Raw genomic sequence first — 17898 nt, 5'->3', positions numbered from 1 at the left:
ACTCTATCCCAGCCGAAACCAGGACAGCATCCACCCCTTATTCTATACCATCTACATCATGCCCAGGCTCTACCCTTTCCAATACATTCCAATTAATCACCACCACTTTCCCTGTCTTTTGATATATACACACAGATATCATTCCCTTGGTCTATGGGCCATCCCTCTAAAACGTCTGTTGAGGTCATTTAGTCCATGACTTTGGGCTCCATCTGTCATAACAGTCCTTCAGGGCAGAAGAGATGGTGTGTGGTGTTGGGTTGTTGCATGCTGAAGCCAGTTCTGGTTCCATCACTGCTGCACTTTGCTTGCTTTCATCAAAGTTCATTCTTCATTAATCTGGGAGATTCTCACTGAAATACCATTGATATGGCATGTAGCAACCATAAAAGTGATGACACACAGTATTATATAGCAATTACCATCATACCATTTAGTTCATTGGCTATTCTCACCCAAAATCAAATCCCCTTGAGGTACACATCTGACTTCCCCATCCTTTCCCATTACCCACCAAGTGCTCCCAGGTCCTTGAGCAAAAGCAATCCCACGAATGGGCTTGCCTTTGCCTGAGGCAGGAGTAACCCAGACTGTCTTCCCCAGCATGTTTTTTATGTGCACTACAGGGACCTTATCCCCTTCGACAGTGCGTAAAAGTTTTGATTGGGCAGGGCCAGCTCGATTGACAGATCCCCTAGTGTTGACTAACCAGGTGGCCTTTGCTAAATGTGTATCCCAATGTTTGAATGTCCCACCACCCATTGCTCTCAGTGTAGTCTTTAACAGCCCATTGTATTGTTCGATTTTCCTGGAGGCTGGTGCATGATAGGGGATGTGATATACCCACTCAATGGCATGTTCTTCGGCCGAAGTGTCTATGAGGTTGTTTCGGAAATGAGTCCTGTTGTCTGACTCAATTCTCTCTGGGGTGCCATGTCGCCATAGGACTTGCATTTCAAGGCCCAGGATAGTGTTCTGGGTGGTGGCATGGGGCACAGGATATGTTTCCAGCCATCCGGTGGTTGCTTCCACCATTCTAAGCACATAGCGCTAGTCTTGGCGGGTTTGTGGGAGTGTGATAGAATCGATCTGCCAGGCCTCCCCCTATTTATATTTCAGCCATCGCCCTCCATACCACAGAGGCTTTAACTGCTTGGCTTGATTAATTGCAGCGCATGTTTCACATTCATGGATAACCTGTGCAATAGTGTCCATGGTTAAGTCCACCCCTCGATCACGAGCCCATCTCTATGTTGCATCTCTTCCTTGATGGCCTGAGGGGTCATGGGCCCACCCAGCTATAAACAATTCACCCTTATGTTGCCAGTCCAGATCCACCTGAGCCACTTCAATCTTAGCAGCCTGATCCACCTGCTGGTTGTTTTGATGTTCCTCAGTGGGTACATGAGCATCTACTTTACATACTTTTACAACCAGGTTCTCTACCTGGGCAGCAATATCTTGCCACAATGCTGCAGCCCAGATGGGTTTGCCTCTGCGCTGCCAATTGTTCTGCTTCCATTGCTGTAACCACCCCCACAGGGCATTTGCCACCATCCATGAGTCAGTACAGAGATAGAGCACTGGCCACTTTTCTCATTCAGCAATGTCTAAAGCCAGCTGAATGGCTTTTACTTCTGCAAATTGGCTTGATTCCTTGTCTCCTTCAGCAGTTTCTACCACTTGTCGTATAGGACTCCATACAGCAGCCTTCCACCTCCAATGCTTTCCTACAATACGACAGGACCCATCAGTGAACAGGGCATATTACTTCTCATTTTCTGGTTGTTTGTTGTACAGGGGGGCCTCCTCAGCACGCATCACCTCCTCCTCTGGTGATATTCTGAAATCTTTGCCTTCTGGCCAGTCCATAATTACTTCCAAGATTCCTGGGCAATTGGGGTTTCCTATTCGAGCCCGTTGTGCGATCAGTGCAACCCACTCACTCCACGTAGCATCAGTTGCATGATGTGTAGAGGGGACCCTCCCTTTGAACATCCAGCCCTGCACCGGCAGTCGAGGTGCCAGGAGGAGCTGTGCTTCAGTACCAACCACTTCCAAAGCAGCTCAAACCCCTTCATATGCTGCCAATATCTCTTTTTCAGTTGGAGTATAGCAGACCTCGGATCCTCTGTATCCCCGACTCCAAAACCCAAGGGGTCAACCTCAAGTCTCCCCTGGTGCTTTCTGCCAGAGGCTCCAGGTAGGGCCATTCTCCCTGCCTGCAGTGTAGAGCACATTCTTTACATCTGGCCCTGCCCGGACTGGCCCAAGGGCTACTGCATGAACTATCTCCCATTTAATTTGTTCAAAGGCTTGTCGTTGCTCAGGGCCCCATTGGAAATCATTCTTCTTCCAGGCCACTTGGTAGGGAGGGCTTACAGTCAGACTGTAGTTTGGAATATGCATCCTCCAAAAACCCACAATGCCTGAGAAAGCTTGTGTTTCCTTTTTGCTAGTTGGTGGAGACACGGCTGTTATTTTGTTGATCACATCCATTGGGATCTGACGATGTCCATCTTGCTATTTTATTCCTAAAAACTGGATCTCCTGTGCAGGTCCCTTGACCTTACTTTGTTTTATGGCAAAACCTGCTTTCAGGAGGATCTGGACTATTTTCTTCCCTTTCCTGATGCAAAAATTAACCATTGACCAGATTATAAAAAGACAATTAAGGTAAGTTTCTGTGTATTTTAGAAAGACCTAAAAGACTGTTCTTGTTACACGGCTCAAGGGTAAGAAATGCTACCACACTGGCAATTCTAATGAAGTAGAAAGGCCAAGTTATCTTAAGAAGGGGTTTTCCCCTCTTTATCTCGATCTTCAATGTCTACCTTGATATTAAGTTTCTCTATCAGTTTGGCTGTCTCTTCCTTCTTAAAATTCATAATGGCATCAAAGATCTGAAACAAGTTTATAGCGACTGGAGTAAGTAATATAAATGGTAAGCAAAACCTGTCTCTGTTATCTTAAACATGTTTTACATCTGAAAACCCTCTGATTTCTCTGTTCTGGGCTTTTGTTTGAGAAACTATTCGCAAGGATCATACAGCTCAAGATTCACAAATTATATCGAATGTTTCTAATTCCAAAGGAAATTCCAAATTCCTATCAGAAGAGGTTCACACACAAGACACACAAATCTTTAATCTAATGATATGCAGAATATGTTATTTCAGTGAACAGACTATTCAGATTTGCTGCCTTCTACTTCTGTCCCACCTTTTGCACATTCTTCTTATACTGCAGAATTTTTCTAGTCTCTATAGAAAGTATGGACCTACTTTATAAAGAGGGATGGCTTTCCTAAGAGCTAACCTGCTAAATTAAAAAAAGTCTCCCCTTACACCCTTGCAATCAAATCAAGACAAAATATTGCTTTACCTTAAAGATAGGATTCAGAACTAGCTGGCAAAATGTCCTTGGCAACTTCTTTCCATCTGGGCTAGTGGCTGACTTGATGAATTTTCCAGTTGCTGGACCAAATATCTAAAGATGTTGTTTATTTTTACTCATCCAGTTTGAACTTGAGGAGTATCCACTTTTCCTGCAAATTTCTGCTTAGTTATTTTTAAAAGAAAACTTTGTAAAGTTTCACATTTAAGCAGAGATTAAAATAGCAGAAGAGTGGCTAATCCTTATTTGAATGTAGCAATAACTGTTAGATGTTTGGGGAGGCAAAGTATGGCTTTTTTGTTTAGGTTTTTGAGGTTTTTTACTACACTTATGTCATGGTTTAACCCCAGTCAGCAACTAAGCACCACACAGCTGCTTGCTCACCCTCCCCCCCCCCCGGGTGGGATGGGGGAGAGAATCGGAAAAGCACAAGTAAGAAAACTCGTGGGCTGAGATAAGAACAGTTTAATAATTGAAAAAAAAAATAATAATAATAATAATAACAATAATAATAATAAAAATTGTAATGAAAAGGAAAATAATGAGAGAGGGAGAGAGACAGAGGAACAAAACCCAGTGAAAAAAAACCCAAACATACAAAAAACCCCAAGTGATGCAACCGCTCACCACCCGCTGACTGATGCCCAGCCAGTCCCCAAGCAGTGATTGCTACCCCCCGGCCAACTCCCCCCAGTTTATATACTGAGCATGATGTCATATGGTACGGAATAGCCCTTTGGTCAGTTTGGATCAACTATCTTGGCTGTGCCCCCTCCCAGCTTCTTGTGTGCCTGGCAGAGCACGGGAAGCTGAAAAGTCCTTGATTATAAGCATTACTTAGGAGGAACTAAAACATCATTGTGTTATCAATATTATTCTCATACTAAATCCAAAACACAGCACTATATTAGCTACTAGGAAGAAAATTAACTCTATCCCAGCCAAAACCAGGACAACTTAAAAACACTGACTTCAACGTGCATTTTTAGGCTTTTACAGGGAACTAGGCACTGTAAGCAAACCTGTTGCCAAGAATTCTCTTACTCCACCCTGTTATCTATAACTGTCTTTTAAATACCATACAAGATAAATCTTGAGTACCCTATGAGCTAAATGAGTCAAGGTAGGTTAATTTATTATAAGGCATCAGAAGACAAGCAAATATATTGAGCTTTCACACATGTATAAAGCATTCAGTTAACAGGAAGTTGTGTAGATCTCTAATAGGAAATTAATTCCATTGTCTATGAGATACAATTTAAGGTTCATTAAACTCACAGAAATACTCATTGGTATCAAAAGACTGGATTTGGTCCATAATCTTGTGTTGTGTATTAATTTTAACTATGCAGTTCAATAAAAGCATTTATGTTCTGAAGTTCTGAGAGTGAATCTTCTCTCTCTGCTCTTATGGAGCAGGTTATCAGAACTCACCATAGAAGGCACATAGGCAATTGCTTGTAATGCAGATATGCTGTTTCTCAGATACATATTTTTGTTGTAAGAGTTACAAACTCACGTCTCTAACTAGCTTTCTAAGCTGTCTATGAAAGCTTAGTTTTACAGAAGCACAAACTCAACATGTATACATCTGGTATGCATCACTGATATCCTTAGAGTATCACTGTGGTATCTAAGCATATATCTATATTCATTCCATGCGTACTGTGTTACTTACTTATCGCCCCAGAGTTTTTTCATCATATCTTCCACTTTCTTTGAACACTCAACTGGAGGGAGTTGTGCTTTTTCACCTTTGGCAGCAAATTTGGTTACATACATCTCAGCAAACTGCTTCAGAGTAAATGCCCAGCCATGCAGACCAGAGCCAAACCCAACAGTACCGATAACTGGATTAACCTTTAAAAGGGGAAAAAAAGTGAATGCATTTCACAAAACACTGCTTCGAAATGTATGAATTGCTTTCAATGACAGGTAGGATCAGTAAAGATGCCAAATATTTTCTGAAACATAGAACAAGGAAATATCTCCCCTAAAATGGGTCTATTGAATACTACTTTGAAGCAAGAATCTTACTTTGTCCCGCACAGTGGAAATATTTATATCAAAGGCTAAAATAAAAACTTCAGAAATATATCTGTAAAGTGCTAAGTAGGATTTGGAGGATTATGACTTTGTAAAGAATATTGAGTTGTTAGTGAACTTTCTCTGGAAATTAAAATATAGGTGGCTCATTCCTGCCACACAGATAAAACTGGTCTGACTTAAGAATGGCTGAAATTCATGGACTATAAGAATCAGAATACAATCCTAGCCAAGAGTCCTTTGTTCCAGTAACTAGATTAAGCTGCAGTCAATTTTAGCCATAAAACAAACTAGTACAGGATGATCACATTTAAACAAAGGGAACCAGGTCTGAAAACTCTGGTGAGAAGGTCTGTCTTGTAGCTATTTCATGGAAAAAATAATATCTGAAGCAGCCTGATTCTGACAATTCCTTTCTCTAACAGCTGGACCATCAGAGAAGACTTGCAGTTGACTTTGGTTTTTTTATTTTACAATTCTCAGCTGCAATATAGGAAATACTATTTGTCTTTCTAGTTTCAAACCATCCTTCCAGAGATATCCAGCATATTATAATATAATTACTGGTAGAATAGCAGAGACCTACATCTTCAGATCAGAAAAGAACAAATTAAACATCAGTCAGGAATAGCAGAAAGGCTACATTTCTTGTCATGTAAGTGACATAAGCAGCAAAGTCAGGCACAGAAAGCTAATCTTCTGGCTTCTGGTCCTTTGCCTTAAATTTTCAACCATAGCTTCCCTTCAGCAGTTTGCCCCAGGCAAATATCTGACATTTGATGTTTGAATGACACTGAGCAACTGGCTTGAGGTTACACGTTTTGTTAGTGAGAAAGTATCACTAGAGGATGATCTGCTTTATGAATTCTCTCCTCTCTCCTAGTTGCTTTTGCTCCCCAGTTGGTTGGTCTGAAATAATATCCCCAAAAGAAAAAGTATGAAACAGTGGGGGTGGAAGGGAACTGAAGAATGGCTCCTTCAGGTTGGCCAGAGATTTGAACTGCTATAAATGTATGCAATTGTTTCATATCAAGGCTGGTATTCTCCAAAATAGGATTTCAACCACAGCAAAATTTTAAGTTTTCTTTACCATAATATTACCCATTGGTCCAGTTTTACCCTCTCCATAGGTGGAAATGATGATGACATTGACATTTTCCACAATATGCTGAAATGTCTGGTAAAGTTCCTCAGGCTCCAGCTGCAATTCCAGCAAAGCATGATCCATTCTGTTCATCATCAGTACTGGTTTGATATGTTCTGCAATAGCCTGCCGCAGAACAGTCTCTGTCTGTACACAAACCCCTTAAAAAATACAAGCACAATTAAAACATGCATGATATATATGGGCAAGATCTCTAATCTACTTTGTACAGTGGTGACTGGGAAATTCAAACTGGAAATTTGGTGGTAGTCTCGGTGCTCCCTGAAACCGTCATTACTCAGTTGCATGTATCGCTCCATTTTCTAACTGAAGGAGGAGAATGACAGGCAGCTCCATTCCCTAGGATTTTACTGAAGGTTGACTTTATTTCCTCAGTTACTCTATATTCAACCCACAAGCTGGATACAAAGTGGATATAATCCTCTAAGATACAGGAAAGACCATGGGCTGAGACTGCAAATCAGAATTCATACCATTAGAAGTCAAACTTTCAGAGAAAGAAGCTTCTTCCATCACTCATGATTTTTTTTTTCTTAAGAGGAAGAAGATAAAATACACTGAGGTCTTTCTAATTAGAAGAGCATGCTTACCTGAAACACAGTCCACCACAACAAGGGCACCATCAGTGACACGGAGAGCTGCTGTAACTTCAGAGGAGAAATCAACATGTCCGGGGGAGTCAATTAAGTTAATAAGAAAACCTGAACCATCCCTACACTGTTTGATGAAGGCCAAGTCGTTGTCTGAGAGTTCATAATACATAGAAATTGCCCTGTAAGAGAAGACAATTCATTTTAATAATTTAATAATGTTTCATAATTTGCTGATTTAAACATTTGCATTGGTCAGGCAACTATACCTGTTCTATTACAGTGCCAATATTTCTTGATAAAGGAAAAACCACAAGAAGACTTCAATATTTCAATTTCTAAAGTTCTTAGGATCTAAAATTCTCCTTTGGGTGTAATTAATTTTTATTCTTATTCAAAATCAACACCTCAGGATAGTAGTCACAGCATAATATCGCTGTCAGACACTTGTAGAGTCGTGCTCCAAATCACTTTACAACTTGTTAACTTTGCAGTTGCAGACATCAAAGACAGAGGAACAATAAGACACAGCCCACCACAGTGGCTTGGAGGAACAGGGTATTAGTCTGTAAGCAATCCAATAAAAATGAAAGTTACTACTAAAAATCTTCCTGAAAGCATCTTTCTCCATAGTGAGAAGCAGGTAAGAGTGGTTGCTAGATATCACTTACAAGCTCTACTCCAATATTGCCCAGATTGCACTCCGAAGACTGTGAACTTCTGTTCTGTAATGCACAGCTTGATTCACATGTCAACTTAAAAAAGATCTGACAAGATGCAAGGCTTGAGCAGACCATTTTTCTGTCTTCAGACTAAAAAGAAAGAAAGAAAAAAGAAAGATACAAACAAATTCTTACATAGACTTGATTGTGATATATCTTTCTTGCTCATCTTTCCGTGTGTCCGTGAATTGCCTTTCTCCTGCTCTGGCTGAAGCAATGATGTCCGCTTTACACACCAAGGAGTCTGTCAAGGTTGATTTGCCATGATCAACATGAGCAATCGCAGACATATTCCTAATATTTGACTTCTTGTCCATGATTGCTCGGATCTGGTCTACTGTGAAATTCACCTGGATGAGGGAGAAAAAAAAAAAAGAAAACCAGCTATTGTTTCCTTTTAAATCATACAAACTTCTATGTGACATTTTAAACTTTTGCTATTTCTTATTAAATTCACAATCCAAAGGAGAAATGAAGCTGTTCATACTTTTAAGCTTAGTATTACAAATAGTTGTTCACATTTTTGGCATGTTTTTGTAAGTACAAAGAGTGGAGGCATAACTTAAAATATGGCTTAGATTTCATATCACAAAATGTCAACTGCCACAAAAATGAAGAATCCACCTGCAGAGACAGAACAGCTCATCCCTGCCAAATGTTACAGGAGGGTTAATGCACACAACTGCAAGCTGCAGCTCTCATCAGAGCTTCCGCAGGCATCCTTCTCTCCTCCCACCACTGCCCCTCACTTTGCCAAGTCTTCCTCCCATACCTGCTCTCCATCTCCCAGTGAAACAAAATTCGTGGAGACTACCCTTTAAAATCCAAACCTCCCAACAGGTGAATCAGAGTTTCAGAGTGTTCCCGAAATTAAAACTCAATAGCAACGGAATTACTATTAAGCAGGCATCCTTTATTACAGCGCTGGGCAGCGCTGGGGATCGCTCCACCATAAGTGCTCCGACAAACAAGCAAGATCGCAGAGGTTATATGTTGCAAAATCATACATATTCATAAGATTAATTTATATAAACATGAGATTTCTTGGAACTCATTAATATATGTAAATGTCCCTGACGCATGCGTACTTAAGTCCTTAGGTGGTCGTTAGGGATCCTCTGGTGGTCGTTGGAGGAAGTCAGTAGTCTTCATCACTCTGACCGCTGACTGAACTTTGTCTTTACGCATGCTCAGTCCATCTTTGTCTTGCTCATACCTTCCTTGCATATCCAAAATCAGGTGCTTCTTGTGCAGCTTCTCCTTATCAGCCCTTTCCAGGGACACAGGGCCTGAAGAATTCCTTTTTATCTATCTACATTGCAACTATCTCAGCTAACCAAGGATTTAACACAGGCAAAGCATTCTTACTCTAATGATTATTATTGGGGGGGAAAAGACCATATGTAGGTTTCCTTCAAATAAAGAATGCTCGTTAGCAATTCTACTATCTAAACTTCCTTACTTAAGGCCAACAATACTGGCAAGCTAGGCTAAATTATCTGCGAAAGGGAAACTAAAAGGAAACATTGAGCAACCAAGATATTTACAACATTTCTTTTTGTCTTTGGGGATTTTAGCTCTTTTCACCAGGGCTTTTCAGGTGAGCCACTTCCTGGTTTCAAGAAGAGGCTGGGTCTTCTCCTTTTGTAGCCAACATACCAGCTCTAGAAACTGGTGGTCCAGCTCAGTCAAAAACCTCTTTAAAGACTTTAATTAGCCAAGTGCAAAATTTGTAGAGCCCCTCTCACAAATGATATCCCAGAAAGAAATTTTTCTTATTTCCATAATTCTTCTATCTCTTGCTAAGAACAATTCCCCTCCTTCAATTTGCAGAAAAAAATCCTTGACCCTCAGAAGCCCTGGTAATTATCTATTAAATACATGACAACTTAGCAAAGGAAGATGAGATCTTACTAATCTGAGCCTGTCTCATTCTGTAATGAGAGTCACCTGTAGGTCACAGGAGTGCAGTCAACGTGGTTATTCTTGCAAATCCCTTTAATACATGAAGTGCTTCATAGGGACACAGAAAAAGACAGAATTGGGAGGAAAAAATGATGGGGAATATTAAACAAACAAACACAAAAATCACATACCACATCAGTAGTTTATACTAGTTGCTCAAGTGAAGAAAAATATACCATAAGAAACACTTAAATAGGTTCCTCATCTGTGTTTGAGTTGCAAATGACACAGAAATAATGAAACATGCATTACTATCGCTACACCAACAAAGGTTTCCAACACAGTCTGGGTCTTAATGAGTGCATCTGAACACAGGGAGCCTGTCTTCTTGCAAGGATAAGATATTAATTAAAAAAAAAAACAAAACCACAGACCAGCTCAAAATATAATTATATATAGGAGACAAACCTTTTTTTTTTTTTACATGAACAGATACACTTCTGATATATATCTTATTAGTGCATATTCTCATACTAACTTTGGATCTTCAGTTCAACTTTTCATTATACATTTTCTCAAGAAAATGGTTCTTATTAAAAAAAGGAATACTTCTAGTTAAAATAGTCAAGTTCTTTTTAGAGATGAGAAATACCCAAACTAAGCAGCAGCCTGGCCTCTTCCCCCAAAATGTATTATTTCCCCACTCTTCCTACATTTATAGTTTCTTTCTTACCTCAAAGTCTGCAGTGGAGAAAACAACCAACCCACCCCCTTTTTTTTTCTGCTAAAGAAAATTTAGTACAAACAAGAAAATTTTTAGAGTATGCTTACGGTTTTGTCAGTGATCCACCTCAAATGAAGGCACTTCATTTCTGAATTTGTTCTGTTAGCTTATTCTTCAGTTTAATAAAAAACAATGATATTTCTTTTCTAGAATGTTCTAGGGTGTCCTGGCATCCAAAGTCTCACAGCAAAATTTACATACTTCTTCTGAGACCTTGAAATATTTCTTTCTTCTCTTTCTTTTCCATTTAGAGAAAACAGCACCACTACTTTTCTTTTCTACTTTTATAATTTTCCCTGTTTTTAAATTGTGCTGTGCTAAAAAAAAAAAAAAACACAGTACTCTTGGCGAGAATTAAGCGCAGTGCTAGAGCTGTGCTACATAAGTATTTATTTACATTATAAAATAAGCATAAGTGTTGAGAAGTATACCTACATGCTCTCTGTATTTGCTAATTATACACTTTCTTAATGGAACAAGTGAAATTTACTTCTGATAAATATTTAACTAGCACAGATATCACATTTTGAACTGAAACCTGTATTTTTTCCGTTGTCTCCAAGTTTCCAATACATTTATATACACAGGCTACATTGTAGTTTTCTTTTGGGGCAAGGAGCAGAGATGACCATAACAGTTTATTTCTTCCTCATATTTTAAGCATACAGGCCTCCTACGCATGTCCATTTACATTAATTCTAAATGTAAACTTCATGCACATGTTCCTCTGAAGGGACTGGCTGTTCTCCTATGGACTGTTGAAGCTATTCATATAATCTGAGAAAGGATGGTATTGGAGTTGTAAAAACCTTGATTTGTGCCTAAAAACAATGGAGCCTTACCCTCCAGCTGGGATAATTATGTCCCACTGTTACAAAAGTAGAATGAAAACAGATACACGGAGTGACCATTATATAAGACATGCATGTAAAATGTTAGTTTTATGGGTTTAGTTGCTTGGTATTTCAAGAAGTCATTAATATATTACTATCGCTTTGTGGTGGAGCTGGAGCAACTTGGGTTTGAGATGGAAAAGAATCACTAAGTCATGGCAAAGGAAAGGAGAGCCAAGAAGCACAATGAGAGAAGAGCAGGGTCAGACAGTACTGGGGTAGGAGGGGGGGGTAAGGCAAAGACAAGGAGAATCTACAACCAAGTTTAAGTGATTAGATGGGCTGTGGGACCCAAAGCTCTACAATATTATACCTCAAAAGAAGTCATCGCAGTCAAGGAGGTAAAGAGGCAGGCCTCCATAAGTGACCTCAAAGCTTCTGCTGACAAGTCTCATGGCAAGCCAATGCCAACAACATGAACATATTTTTATTTCAAACTTTCCATCCTTTTGCTCAAGTACAAGACTGCATCCCTTCCCAGAAACCGAAGGTCCGGTGTCTTAGATATTACTGCATTAGTACTTTTTGCCAGGCCTACAACAATATAATACACCTGGGCACAAAGCTTTCAGCCTGTAGGAAGTTAATACTGAGAGCCAAGTTTAGGTAAGTGGCACTCCTTTATTATTGTTTGGTTCATCCCTTGGCCTAAATGAGTATTTTTAAGAGCTTAACACTGCTAGCTCACTTTTAATTCACTTTGTTATATCATAGCAGCTGTTCTTATTAATGTAACTGGGTAAACCATTCTTAAGTTTCTGCTAATCAGCTCATTAAAAAAATATAGTATATTAGAAAAGATAAAGAGCTCAATTCAAGCATTAATATTAATGTCTTACCAGGCCTTCTGGCAGGAACTTCAGGATTATGTATTAATAAATGCTATCCACTTCCAAACATTTTATTTACCACTTCATTTACACAAATGCCAAAACAGAGTTTACCATATGTGCTGTTCTATAAGAGAGAGGGGCACTGGCATCACAATTTTTTTTTTGCCATAAATACAATGGAAAACACAAAGCCAGATTAAAAATTAATAGCAGTTTTAATTTTAAATGTTTTTCATTAGAGAGCTGTTACAGAGTTTCTGTTCTGCTGTGATAGACAGCAACCGGATCAAAGTTATCTTGCTATGAAATGCTTGCTGCAGAGGGGTTAAGGTCTTCTATGTGCAACAGCAAGCAAAAAATGAAGGAGATGAAAGCAGTATTTGTAGAAGAGAGAAACATCACCGCTTTATTACAAGTGTTATCCCAAGCAGAACATCACTTTTGCCAAAACCCTCAAGTTTCAAGGCCACTACAGCCAGACAACGACCTTGCTCCTTTTAACTACTGCATTACATCATTTGGGTAGCCCATACTGCAGTGTTGCTTATCTCTGGCTATCAGTAACGCCTCCAGAGTAGACTGCCTTCCTCTTCTGCAAGGCATCTCTTTCTCTTAAAGATGTTAATTCTTATTGTAATGAACCATTACATAGCTTCAATTCTGAAATACATATTCTAAAAACAAAGACAAATGAAAACACTTATTGAAGCTGACATAGGTAACTAGAATGTCCATTTCAGTAAACCATAATACTTATACAATGAAAGACTACAAGATTTAAAAAAAAAAAAAAAGGAAAGGGTTCCAATACCATTAATCATCAAGAAATGCAAACATGTACAAGCATCTGTTTATCACAGAAACAGGCTGGTAAATTCTGATTCACTAGAATAAAAAGAGACTCAAAACAGGTGAAATGCATTACCAGAACTGCAGGGAGTTAAAATAATGGGGCAGGCTTGCTAAGGTGAAAAATAAATTAAAAACAAAACAACACAACCTACCCTGCAGTGTTTCTAACAGATTGATTTCCCTGAGAAAATGCTGCTGATCTGATTCAGGTCAGACCATCCTTCCTCAAGATTAGTATAGTGCAGCCCTGTATAATTCACACATATGCGTAGCCTTTTCCAAGCCTCATTGAAAATGCTTTTATCTCCTACCCTTATAAACACTGATAATCGGGATTTAAGCTCAAAGCTTACACTTGAATTCACTACGCATGTTGGTGGGCAAAACACAGAAACGTTCAAATCTGTGACCCACAGTGACAAGGTGCACTTCCCGTATCTGCAAAAGGAGGAGAAAGAGAGAAGCAGCAACACCCTCCTGACCCGTGCACCTGGCACCCTTTTAATAAAAGAGCATGGGGGCGATAAAAACAAATAAATAAGCTCAGCGGTGCCCAAGTCCCACAGCTGGGCAGAAAGGGACGCGGTCAGGACCGCCTCAGCGCTACCAGGCGCCGCCGCCTCCCCGGACTCCTGTCAGCACCAGGAGGGTGGGAACCACCTCCCCCTACTCGGTCAGCCCCCAGGGCTGAGAGAGAATAAGGAGAAGCTCCTGAAAAGTACCGTGCTTCGGCGAGGGCTAGCTGGGCTGCTCCGACCCGCCACCCCTTTCCCAGCCCGCTGCGCCTGACAGGCAGCGCTGTGACAGGCATGGCGAGAAAGATGGCCGCCGTGATCCCCGTCCCCGGCAGCTGCCCTCTGTTAAGGCGCGGGCAGAGCCCGGCTGCATCAGAGCACCGCTGTGGGTCGGTGGCTTGGCCACCCCCCGGGCGGCACCGCGCCTGGCCTGGCCTCCTCCCCGCGGGAGCACTTACTATCATAGCGGATGGCTCCGGATCCCATCTGCCGCCGCCTCAGCTGGGCTGCGGGAGGCGGGAACGAGCCGAGATCAGCTGTTGGCGCGCTCGAGCATCCCCCCCCACTCCCCCCGCCGAGCGCTCCTCAGTTTGGCCGATGCCCATGGTGTGCTGAGGGGAGGACGGCCTCCCCTCACGGCGGCGGGGCCGGGGGGGGTCCCTGCTCCCGCTGCCACCCTTCCCCGGAGGCGAGCTGCCCGCTCCCGCTGCGAGCCTCCTGGCCACTCCTCCCCGGAGCTCTTTCCCAACGGTGGCCCGGACCCCTAACGCCGCCATGACCCCCAGCCATCGCCCGGCCCCCAAGGGTCTCCCGCGTCCCTCGGAGGGGCGGCGGCGGCGGCTCCCGGGGTACTAGAGGGGACGGGAGCCCCTGGAGGGCGCGGGGAGGCGGTGGCAGGCTGGGCGCGGGCACCCCCGCCACCACAGGGGCTTATGGTGTCCCTGGGTTTATTAATTCTCCCGTGATAGCCCCGTGGCTGTGAACTCCAGGTTACTGCGTGCTGTGTGGAGATGGAAGAGAGTCCCGACTCCGGCCATCACGCTAATTCTCCGTCACTCGTTCAGGCTCTGTCAGGGAAACGTTAGATGGAGCCCCGTCCCTTCCCCTCAGCGAGACCTGCGGGGGGGATGCCAAGGCGGCCGTGGTGTTTTACTGCTCTGCTGCTGCGAGGGCCGCCCCGGTAGGTTTTCCCTCTTGGGATGTTTAGTGGCAGAGCGGCAGGTTTGATTGCTTGCTTTGAACAGGTAGTCAGGCTCGGTGCCATAACCCCTTATTAGTTAGTTTTAAAAATAAGTTAAATGACTGATCGGTTCCCTGTTGAAATGCAAAGATGACATCGCACCCCTTTAAAAATAACTTGCTGACATGAAAGACACTAAAGTAATAACAGCACTTCACATTTTTAATACAGACTTTCACCTGAAAATGTCTTTTAGAAATATTAGGTAATTAAATTGCGAAGCACAGAGTGAGTGCATGAATGTCTTCACTGAAAGCACCAACTTCTGGGATCAAACTAAAGGAAAATTTATACAGTAGTACTTCCTAAGAATTGAAGATCAGAAAAGAATATCAAATCAAACTATTATGCAAGCATATTATTATGTATAAAGCACTATGGATGGAATAAATGGCTGTATCAGCCATACAGAATGAATGGTCCTTGTCAGAAACCACTTCCAGCCTCAGGCGTGGAAAAATACTGTCCTGTTACTTTCAACAGGGCTTCTGCCCAAAGAGAACTTGCAGGATTTTACTCAATTAGATAAAGTTTAATACAATCAAATACATTTAAGATATCAAAGTAGTAACAGCAAGCACTCAAGAAGGAGCAGAAAGTGGGAATGTGATTAGCAAATTCTGGCCTGCACTTTTTTTTTTAATTAAACAGCAATTTCAATGGTCATAAATGGCCAGCAGGAGTTCAGAATTACATGTTGCCTCAAAGGCATTACTCATTTTATCAAAGAGCAGGTTTTAGTTGCACCATACTCCTCAAAGCAATACTATAACAGAGGAAAAGCTAGATATGAGAGCTCCAGACCTCCTTCGGCCAGACGCTTAGCAACGTCACACTGAATAGACTGTAAGCCCAATGCTTTTGCTGCCTTGTCAGTAGTCAGTAACTGTGTTTGAAACAAAATAATCTATTTAACCAAAGTCCTTTACTTGGCCAAGAAAGAAAAAGGCTGAGAGCTTCTTGCCATTCAGCCCCTGTGACTTTACACGTGCTGTTTTATTCATCTGTTTTCTCTGAACAAGAGGAAATATTCACCAGATACTTCACTGGCAAGCTTTTTCTACCCAAAGGCTCATTTTTCTTTTAGCATATCTTTCAGGGGTTGTGAAGCAGACATAAAATAGCTTCCTTTAATCAACCTGGTTGTGTCACAACAGAGGAAAAGCACTGTTGTTTTGTTCTGAAGAACGGGGCACACTCGTATGGACTTCCATACGCAGACTGAACTTCAGCTCTGTGCACAGTTCTCTGTCAACATGGAGAGTTCTTTCTGAAGACCTGATGGCTGATTACAAAACTTTTTCCTTGTGCCTGTGTGCATGCACACACACAATTTAAGGACTATTTTGCACAGCTGGTGCTCAGCCATGATCCTATAAATATCATTGAAATTAACTTTATTTTTCTCTGTCTTGTATTGCATCCCAATTTATGCCAATCTGTGCGGGAAAACAAACCTTATAAAACTGTTGAATAGTTTCCAAATTAACAGGCTCCCTGAAAAAAAACCTCAGTGTTTACTGGCTTGCCATCTTTATGGGCATTTTATTCTTTACATGACCTCCTTTCCATTTAAAAATAACAACTTTTACACAAAGTATCTTTCAGCCTATACACTACCTACAAAATTTTCTTACAGGTGCTAACCATTCCTCTTCCCACATTTTTTTTACTAAGAGCACAGCCTTCTTTCATATTTCTGGAGCAATTACTGTCCTTATTCTCTCCTCCACAGCATAACCTTCAGCCATGGATATGAAGAGTGCTGTACTAAACCCCTTCTGGTTGTAACTTCACTAAAACCAATCAATAGAGTCAACTAAATTGTGCCTGAAGAATGAAAGTTGTGCCTATAGAAATAGAATAGAATAGAATAGAATAGAATAGAATAGAATAGAATAGAATAGAATAGAATAGAATAGAATAGGAGTAGACTATTTCAGTTGGAAGGGACCTGCAACGATCATCTAGTCCAACTGCCTGACCACTTCAGGGCTGACCAAGTTAAAGCATGTTATTAAGGGCATTGTCCAAATGCCTCTTAAACACTGACAAGCATGGGGCATTGACCACCTCTCTAGGAAGCCTGTTCCAGTGTTTGGACCACCTTCTCGGTAAAGAAATGCTTCCTAATAGCTCAGCCCAAGGGCTGTGTGCCATTCAGCACACATTTTAAGGGCATAAGTGAAATCAAAGTGATATATTATTTTTGTACCTGCCTTCTGCACTGACTTGAATTTATTCATATGTTGTGATATGGCCTAGGAGAATCTAAAATGATTTCATGTAAGTGATTAATTGTTCTGTGTTTACAGCAGCATAAGTAAGGGTAGACAGCAGAAAATTTTGGAGATTTGAAAAACTTTGAAAAGAGGTTTGTAAAAGTGTGGCTGAGGCTTCATGAAAAGAAGTTGGACCAAACTGTACCCAGTATTGCTTCACCGTTGTATTGAGAGTACAGAGCCAGAGTCTTTATTCAGTAAGCCTTATTGGAGCAGGAAAAAGATTGCTTTGCTAGTTAATACCTGTGTGGCAGGAGAAGCCATGATGGAACAGGAGGAGCCATTTCCTGCTTCCAGTGTTTCTCAGAGTTTTTAATCCATTTTCACTTGCCCTGTTTTGCTCTGGATCTGCTCTTTCTCATACACATGCATAGGTTTTTCCTATGTAGTGCCTGATGCACTTTGGTCTAGATTCTGCTTTCTATTCAGTTCAGATAGATTTGGCTTGCTTTGTAGTGCATGGAGTTCTTGGTTTTCCATGGCTGTAACTGAGCCAAATGGTCCCATCGTCTATACAAATTAATTTTGATAACATTCAGTGTTTTGGAGGATGGGTGTTATAAAAGGTTATTTGTACATGGACTTGTGTAGGCAGGCAGGACCTTCTCTGGCTATCATCCAGGTTAGTCAAGCAGAAGGCAGCTCTGACCTGAAAGTCAGATAGCCCATTTGGTC

At 41.3% G+C, this 17898-nt stretch overlaps 2 protein-coding genes across 7 annotated transcripts in view; one reads left to right on the top strand and one right to left on the bottom strand.

Moving 5' to 3' along the window:
- Positions 1–17898, top strand: part of ST8SIA5 (ST8 alpha-N-acetyl-neuraminide alpha-2,8-sialyltransferase 5) — a 185726-nt gene that overhangs the window by 76271 nt on the left and 91557 nt on the right. The window lies entirely within an intron of this gene.
- LOC142402891 (elongation factor 2-like) lies at positions 2672–11829 on the bottom strand. The gene is given in 8 exon segments (XM_075488781.1): positions 2672–2806; positions 2808–2903; positions 3385–3489; positions 5071–5256; positions 6533–6747; positions 7198–7379; positions 8055–8269; positions 11815–11829. Coding segments are annotated over 8 exon segments (1149 nt in total).

The sequence above is a fragment of the Mycteria americana genome (assembly GCF_035582795.1).
Source record: "Mycteria americana isolate JAX WOST 10 ecotype Jacksonville Zoo and Gardens chromosome Z unlocalized genomic scaffold, USCA_MyAme_1.0 Scaffold_18, whole genome shotgun sequence".
Lineage (NCBI taxonomy): Eukaryota > Metazoa > Chordata > Aves > Ciconiiformes > Ciconiidae > Mycteria > Mycteria americana.
The sequence above is the reverse complement of the archived record's forward strand: the minus strand, read 5'-3'. Positions and strand labels throughout refer to the sequence as shown.